Source organism: Juglans microcarpa x Juglans regia, chromosome 7S (assembly GCF_004785595.1).
Source record: "Juglans microcarpa x Juglans regia isolate MS1-56 chromosome 7S, Jm3101_v1.0, whole genome shotgun sequence".
Lineage (NCBI taxonomy): Eukaryota > Viridiplantae > Streptophyta > Magnoliopsida > Fagales > Juglandaceae > Juglans > Juglans microcarpa x Juglans regia.
Window position 1 is genome coordinate 16606202 of NC_054607.1, and position 8953 is coordinate 16615154.

General features: G+C 39.1%; 1 protein-coding gene across 1 annotated transcript; it reads left to right on the top strand.

The window, feature by feature from the left end:
- Positions 1-4181: 4181 nt before the first annotated feature.
- LOC121241468 (F-box/LRR-repeat protein At1g67190-like) lies at positions 4182-6541 on the top strand. The gene is made up of 2 exons (XM_041139250.1): positions 4182-4510; positions 4839-6541. The coding sequence occupies exon 2, from the start codon at positions 5096-5098 to the stop codon at positions 6350-6352; it is 1257 nt and encodes a 418-aa protein (XP_040995184.1). The 5' UTR covers positions 4182-4510; positions 4839-5095; the 3' UTR covers positions 6353-6541.
- The last annotated feature ends 2412 nt before the right edge of the window (positions 6542-8953 follow it).

Below are 8953 nucleotides of genomic sequence, written 5' to 3' on the forward strand. Positions count from 1 at the left end.
TGGTGAAGGCGATCAATGTATCTTCAGCATTCACAAAGTCCTCTGCCCGATCCATAAATTCTCGTAAGGTGGATGGGGTTTTCCTTGCTATCTCAGCCATAAAGGGGCTTCTTGGCCATATTCCCCTAAGCAATGCAGCCAACATGATTTTTTCATCCTGGTCATCTGTCGTTATTCTCTCTTTATTGAATCATGCCAAATATGCCTTCAAACTCTCGTCTTCCCTCTATTTTACTGTCAATAACTATGCCGCCGATCGTCTCCTCCGCCAACTGGCCATAAATTGGGTAATGAACTGCCTGTCAAGTTCTTCAAAATTCTCAACAGAGCCTGGCTGTAGTGCCCCAAACCATCCTTTAGTCATTCCCTTTAGTGTCGAAGGGAAGCTCTGCATGCAATCTCTCCCGGGAACCCATTGAGAGTCATATGGGCCTTGAAAGTCTCCAAATGTTCCACCAGATCCTTGGAGTCGTCTTACATGTCTATCGATGGGACCTTGAACTTTGGTGCAAGCGGAACCGCCATGATCTCTGAGGTGTAAGGTAGGTTCATGCTGGTTAACAACTGGTCAACCGTTGAGGACGTCCTTATCCTTTTGGCCATTTCTTTATATTTATCTATCAAGCTGCATAAGTCATGGTGCATCTTCTTCGTATCTTCATCCTCCTGATGGCCTTTATCGGCTCTCGCACTGTTTGCCTCTGTCTCCTCTCTATCAGCTTGACTGGGTGTTGCATCTTCTCCCGACGGTCCGTTCCTCGCCTTGAGGATCTCGTTCTCCTTTCGCAGCGAGTCGAGGTAAGTTTCTTCACTATTTCTTCCATTTCTACAAGTCTTCCCTCCATGTTTATTGAAGTCTCTTCCTGATCTCCTGATCTCTAGTTGCCTGAGATCGAGTGGTGATGGGCATGTGAAAAACACGTTGATTTGTAAGATATAGAGATCCCACAGACGGCGCCAACTGTTGAGGACGTGTTTCATCGCTTAGCACCCTCGATCTCTTGCAACCAAAGGATAAAAGGCACTGGGGTGGAGAGTGGGAGCCTCTGATATCTAAGTCAATAATAATATGAGTAATCTCTAGGCTAATTAATCTCTGGAGTATTTTACACACCTGATCCCTTTAAATAGACTTTTCACTTTCTTCTCATCCTTTGGGTTTAACCACCTTATCTGTCATTTGAAACTTGAATCTCAGTGTTTTAGAGTTATCTGTCTGTTTTGAATGGATAAATGTCCTTAACCGTGCCAGGGTAATGGGCGGAAACCTTCCTTATCAGTCTAGCTCTAACTCTATCGGGTGAGATGGGTATTTAGGCCTCAGACGTCTTGCTGGGTTGTAGTTGTGCGTGGCCTCTTGCTTGACCTCCATTACTCTAAAGAAAGGGAAGATAGTTGGAAACTTGGAGCACATTGCACTGCCAAAAGTGGATTGGTCTGTACAAGAGGCAGTGGTGCACCTGGTTTGTTGAGATGACAGTGGCTCAACCTACAAAAAAGTGGACAATATTGGTGGAGAGCAACGGTGGTAGGCATAGCTCCTGTGGCTAGCAAACACATTAGGCATGAAAGGGCGAGGTACTGCCATGGTGGAAAGTTATGCTCAAGTCTGTGCCACAAATCCGATCCAAAAGGCAGAGTGAGGTAGTGACTTAGGTAGTTCCCACCGGTGGTGTGAAGGTTTTAGGTGGTGATTGTCTGTTTGACAAACAAATCGTGGGACAGTGGGGGAGCTCGCCTGGATTAGGCGAGGTGTGGCCATGCCTGAGGCAGATTCGCCCTACAGCTTAGCGAGCTCAACCTATAAGCCTTGGCAAGGTGAGAGCTCGTGGCATGGATGAGCTACACCCTTGAGACAAGTCGAGAGCTAAGAGGGCGAGCATTGTGCTCAATCGCCTTCTTTGTTGCGATGGGCAAGCTACGCTAGGCAAGCCCACTGCTTTCTTTGGGTGGCATGCTTGTTGCTTGCCACGGGGGGCCCTCGTGGCTAGCAGGTTGCTTACCCATTAATGTTCATCCTAGGTCCACGGCGGTGACAAAAGATGCTGATGGGTCTATGGCTACTTGCCTGGGACCCTGTCTGTAGACGGGAGGCATAGGGGAGAATGCCCGCATGCATCTAAGCGCTTGGGGGACGGGGCCCAGGTTGTACCCAAGCCCGCCTGAAATTTACCCTTGTCCACCAGATTATATATATAAACAAATCTTCTTTAATAAAACAACGTCGTTTTATTGAAGGGTTTTGTTTTAAGACCTACCAATCCCTTCGCCTCTCTCTCTCTCTCTCTCTCTCTCTCATTTTTCCTCTCACCTCTCCGTTTAAACTTCTTGTTGCCATCACCCATATCTGGTAGCCATCGCAATCTCTCTCTCTCTCTTTCCCTCTCGCCATCATGACTCACCTCCAATGAGTATCTCTTTTTGTGGGTTGGTTTTGATTGTTGTTTTTCACGCAATTGGTTTTGGTTTTTCGCCGTGGGCGAGCGAATATCCGCCCATGGCATATGTCTCTCTCCCCCCGGTCTTTTTCTCATCGTGCGATACCACACAGTGGGTAGTGGGCGAATCCGCCCCTGTATCTAGGGGTACCCATCCAGAGGGGGTGGGGTTGGGGGTTGGCCACCCGAGAGGTGCAGGTATCATCCCTACACGCCATGCAGCTCACTTCACCCTTTATACATATTTTTCTTTTATAAATGGTCCTTCCATAATTAAAGTCCACATGAATGATAAAAAGAGGAGTAACAAGGAAGCTTATCTGCTTTTTTGGAAGCACTTTTGTGTGATAGATCTTCGTCTCCTCTTATTCCTTTTTTTTAGAGAGGGATAAATCAAATCCAATAGACGGCACCAAACTATTGGTGCATTTTTTCGACGTGGCCAGAGCCCAGCAATGCAATTGAACGGCCCATCATGGTCGCTTAGGCGTTGATACGATGCTTGAATATCATCCATAAAAATGAATAATAAATAAAATTATTTTATTTTATAAAAATTATGTTTTAAATGAAAGATATTAGGATAGTGCTACTATACCACCCAACTTTGCCCACTTGGTGTATCCCTAATGCAAATTGCACTTTTCTTTTATTTTTTATTTTTTATTTCTATCATTTTTTAAACATGTTTAAACATTTAAAAAAAAAACCAATACACTAATAATCATATCCTTAACGATTAAGTAAAAAAAATTAAAATATAAAATAAAATATATGAGTGGTCAAATTGAATGGGTAAACACAGGGGACATATTATCATTTTCCAAGATATTATTATTATTTATACAAATATCTATATTTTAAAAGAAAAATTATATTCATCATCTATATACCATATACTTGATTTTATTTTTTTTCCTTTAACATGTATGTGATGTAGAGATGATGAGTAGAAAAATTCTTTTTAAAATATAATTGTAAAAAAAAAAATTAAAAAAAAGTTCTCTCTCTATCATTAGTCATTACCATGGGTGAAAATTGGTCGGTCTAGACCGGTTGGTTCGATCCAGACTGACTGACCTTGGATCAAGATCTATCGGTCTCAATTCTTGAAATAGGGGATTGAGAATTTTCAGTCTGGTCCTGGTCCAGGGGTTTTTCACCCAGGACCAGACCAGACTGACCGAATTTTAAAAATATATATATTTTTTATATATATTTTTATATAATAATTGTATAATTAATTATGTAATTTTCATCTAACCTATCACCATTAAAAATATAAAATTTTAAATATGTTATTAACAAATTGATATTCTATCAATTAACTAATATATAATATCAGTTAGCTAATTATATAGTAATTATATAAGTTAAGAATGTAGTTTTCATTTAATTTATTATAATTGACCATATAAAATGATTTTTTATTGAGTTAGTCATAATTCACATTAATAATTCATTTAATTTTAATTTAATATTTTGAATAAATTTTTTTTATTAATTTATTTAAAAATAAATAAAAAAATAAATAGACCGGATTGAACGGACAAACCAGACCGTAGGGACGTTTAGTTTGGTCCCGTCCGATTCGAAAAAAATGATGGACCGCACCTCCTAGGACCGGATTGATTTTCAGTCCATCACCTACCGGGACGGTACCGGACCGATTTACACCCTTAACTCGCTACTCAAGTTTCGGTTAAGGTGGGCTGCTTCTGAATAAAACGACACCACAAATAAATTCGAGACTCGATTCCGTTCTTCCTGGGGTTTGGGTACAGTCGAATTCGAATCCCCCAAATCCAAAACCGGTTTTGTGTACTTTTCGTTTTGGGCCTCTTTGTTTGCCCCCTCTATCTCTGCACTGCCGGGTGGTGGATCTCTCTCCCATTGGCATCGCCCGTGATCAAGCTCTGCTCGACTTCTTCCTCAATCAATCCCCTTCTACAACTTGTACTTTTGCCCACAAAAAAAAAAAAAAAAAAAAAAAAAAAAGGTAACCCGTCTACTAGCGATCTTCCATTCCGTTCCATTGGAGCCGATCTATTCCATCTTTTTTATTTTTTCTGGTAATCCCCTTGATTCGTTTATATATATATATATATATATATTTTTTTTTTTTTTTTTTATCTCGGCATTGTTAATTTGTTACGTTTTAATGACATTTACAACCTTCATTTTTATTGGATGATTATGATCAACTCATTTGAATGTGGTCGGTGCTAATTTTTGATTTATTATGAATACCCAGATGCTGAGTTTTGGGTTTGTGATGAGTTTTGTGGATATATTTGAGGGTTTCATTTGGTTTGAATTTAGTTAGAGCGTATACCTCTTAAATCGCTTAAGCATCTATGTGCTTATTATTTTCCTTTTATTTTTTTATTTTTGTTTCAGGATCCCATTAAGTTCGGTAGATCAATTGATTGTTTCCCCCGTTGTAGCTGTTCTGTTTGATAATTGGGCCAACCTTCTGTGTCAATGAGTGTGCAAAGAAGATATATGCAGTGGCTTTCCAGGTTTATCGAAAGTTGTAAGGAAGTTGATTGTTTGCTTCTAGCAAGTTAAGCGTTTTTCTTTTGCTTGATCTTTTGTGGGAAGCCCGTGGGTGGATTAATTATCTATATAATAACTTGTTAATATTGTTTTGAGTTATGGAGCATCTTCCTGTTGAAGTTGTTGGAAACATACTATCTAGGCTCGGAGCCGCACGAGATGTGGTGATAGCATCTGCAACTTGTTGTAAATGGCGAGAAGCTTACCACAAACACCTTCACACACTCTCATTCAATTCCAACGATTGGCCTGTTTATCGAGATATGAAGACTAGCCGACTTCAAATCTTGATAACTCAAACGATATTTCAAACCACGGGATTAAAAGGTCTATATATTCTAATGGATGGTGTTGATAAGTTCTCGGCATCCACTGTCATTGCTTGGCTCATGTATACCAGGGAAACATTGCGCCGATTGGTTTATAACGTTCAAACTACTCCAAGCATTAACATTCTTGAAATATGTGGCAGGCAAAAATTGGAAACGTTGGTCCTGGCCCATAATTCAATTACTGGTGTTGAACCTAATTTTCAAAGATTTCCTTGTTTGAAATCTCTATCTTTAAGTAATGTCAGTATTTCAGCAATGGATCTGAGTCTTCTGCTCAGTTCCTGCCAGAAGATTGAAACTTTGAAACTTGTCAATCCAGAGATTGCAATGTCAGATGCACAAGTGACAGTTGAGCTTAGCAGTCCCACGGTAAAAAGTATTTATGTTGAAGCAGTCAGTTTGGACAAGTTTGTATTGGAGGCAGATAGCATTGAGTGTTTGCACTTGAAAGGTTGTGCCCTTGAGGTTTTTGAACTTGTCGGAAAGGGCACCTTGAAGCACTTCAAGATTGATGATGTTAGTGTGCTACATCTTGATATTGGCGAGAATTTTGAAAATCTTGAGATTGTAGATATCAGCAACTTCTCAATTTTGTGGCCGAAGTTCTACAATATTGTCTTGAGATCATCAAAACTACGAAGGCTTCGCCTTTGTGAAGTGGTGTTTGATGAAGAAGATGAGGTTGTGGATTTGGAAAGAATTGCTGTTTGTTTCCCGCAGCTGACTCACCTTTCATTGAGGTATGACTTTAGAGATAATATCGCTCTCTCGTACCTGGAAGGGTCTTCTGACTTGGTAAATGTGACTGTCTTGGAGCTTAGTTGGCATGTAATTGATGAATTTTTCTCCTTTTGGGTGGAGGAGATGCTGAAACGATTCCCAAATCTGAAGAAGATGGTCATTCATGGGCTTATTTCAGAGGCCAGACGTGAGGATTACCAGATACTGGCAAATTTTACGTCCTTCATTGTTGAGCTCATGAGAAAATACATGCATTTAGAGGTGCGGTTTGAGTTTGAGTAGAAATATGCAAAATGCCATTATTGGAACTCCATTTTTGGTTCAGGTCTGTTGTGTACAGGGCCTTAGGCACATATGCAGGTACATTATGCATCATATGGAGACAGGGCATTGTATTGATACATGATAATTCCAATCTCTTCTATTCGATTAATTTAGTATTTTTTCAATGAAGTAATATATTTTCGATTATTTTCCTTTTCCTTAAATTTCTATGGACAACACTCTCCTCTCTCTCCCCCGCTCTCTCCCTCTCTCCCTCCCTCCCCTCCCCATGGTATTCTTTGCTGACTTGATCCTGTTTAATCTTTTTCATTTGTGATGTTGCTCCATGAGTTTCATTGGTATCTCTCTAAATGATTGATCATGAGGTTTTCTAATCTTCATGCAACTGAGAATGCTGATCTAATTATGTATTTTTCATTGAGTTATTTGTTTGACTGCATATAAAGACAGGTTGTTTTTGTATCTTTAAGCTGCTCACAATGTAACTACTTACAATTTAAAAATGTGTAAAAGGCATAGCTAGAAGTGTTGTTTTAAGGAAAATTAATAAAAAGCATGTCAAGTTTATGAGTAACAATGATAAAATAATAAAAAGTCTTTTTCTACTTCCTGACTTGTAATTAGGTTTCTGCATTTGTTTGTATACTTCCTATATACTTGGGCTATGCCTTTGTTACTTGCCTCAATAACACTTTTTTTACCTATAAAAAAATAATAATAAAAAGCAGGTCGAGTTTATGAGTAACAATGATAGAATTTGTGTTAATTTGATTGCTCCTTAGCAGAGAAATTAATCATCTGCTTATGTGCTGTAGTAAATCAGGTGCAGTCATCTTTGAGTTTGGTATCAGAATAGATGTTGTGCACTGAGGGGTGGTGTTAAAAGTCTAGACGTGCTTAATGCATGAAGTGAGAAGCTGTAAGAGTGTACTGCCCCTGATACTAAAGCCAAGTACCATGACTAAAGTGCAGCTGAGGCGCGCTTTCTGTTCATTTTTCAATAGGCAAAAGCTAAAAATTGCATTATAAAAAATACGAATGAAACCCGAAGGGGTTGGTTCAAGTGGCGAGGGCCTTGATTTTGGTGATATGCTGCTCCCTCCAGGTTTAAAGTTCGAATCCCATTGGCTGCAAATAATTTCTATGGGCCATTGGACTGGTACAATTTTTCTTTGAATTCCGAAGTGCACTTGTGGAAAATTCCTTGTCGAGGAGGGCCTGTGCACCCTCGGGACTAGTCGGGAATTTGTTCACGTACTGCCGATAAAAAATTGAGTGAACTAAAACTAGCCAGGGCAATTGAAATGGGCCATTGATATGTTTACACAAACACTTCGTATGGTGTCTTGCCATGGCAAAGATTCATTGTTTTACATTGGCCATCAAATCTCTCAATTGCACTGTTTTTTTTTTTTTTTTTTTTTTTTTTTTTTGGGGGGGGGGGGGGGGGGTTGCTATGTCGCAGTTCCTGAAGAGGTTTTCCTCAATTCTAAGTTTGCTGCAGCCTTGTTTGAGGTCCTATGTTGCTTTACCTCAATGGTACTTAACTCATGAGAATGGAGTGGAGAGAGTGAGGTTCTAGGTTCAGGATTTGTTGAATGCGTACATAAATCACCCAAACTCATGGCAATGGCCAAGATGACCAATCAATTCTTAGGGCCTTGATCTTTTATGGCATGCTGAGATCAAGATTGCTAGTCAGCTGCTCAGCCTCCAAAGAATTGTTGCTTGTTGGAAAACAAAAAGAACACTTTTACCAAAGCAGCAACTTGATATTTCATTCAAAGGTGAACATAGTTGATAATTTAGGACAACATTGTGTGGATGGTGGCTCTTAAACCCTACCAAGACCAGCTGACAAAAATTACATGTATACCTACATGAATAGAGAAACTCTACTTTATATTTACATGTATACCTAAGATGCAAGTTTGTCTGGGAGAGTGAGAGCCACAATTGATGCTTGGACCAGGAAATAACTGAAATGAGTTTGGATTTATGATTCTTGTCTTGCTCGTCTTAACTAGTAGGTGAAAACATATTTATTAATGTGTCAAATTGGGATGATGAAGATGATGGTGAGAATATATTTATTAATTCTCCATACTTTCGACATGACTTGTTTGTATTTGGTGATTCGAATTTACATTCATCCATTTACATTAGTTAAAATTTGTTATGCTCTCACCAATACAACTAGTATGCATTATTCTAAAAGTTGCTTGACTAAGATACTTCTATGCTATGCCTTCATATTAACTTATTTTTCCCCTCATTTCCAATTTCATTTTGATAGCAACTTTTTTTGAGAAATTTATCATGTATTTTTTTCCAGGAAATTTTTATAATTCAACTTAGTGTAGTCCCATAAGTTGCTACTGAAAAGTCCAGTGTGATACCTTGCTAGAAAGTTATGCCTGTTCAGAAGATGAGTAACAATGGTGGAGCTGTAGAATCTGCCTTGACATGGTTTTTCTAAGGTAATCTGGTAGCAAAATTTAGGGGAATGCTGGCCAGTTATGATAAAGGAAAAGGTTTATTAGCTATTTTTTAAGAAAAGATTGAACCTCGAGTGCCCTTATTGATAGCTTGAAACCA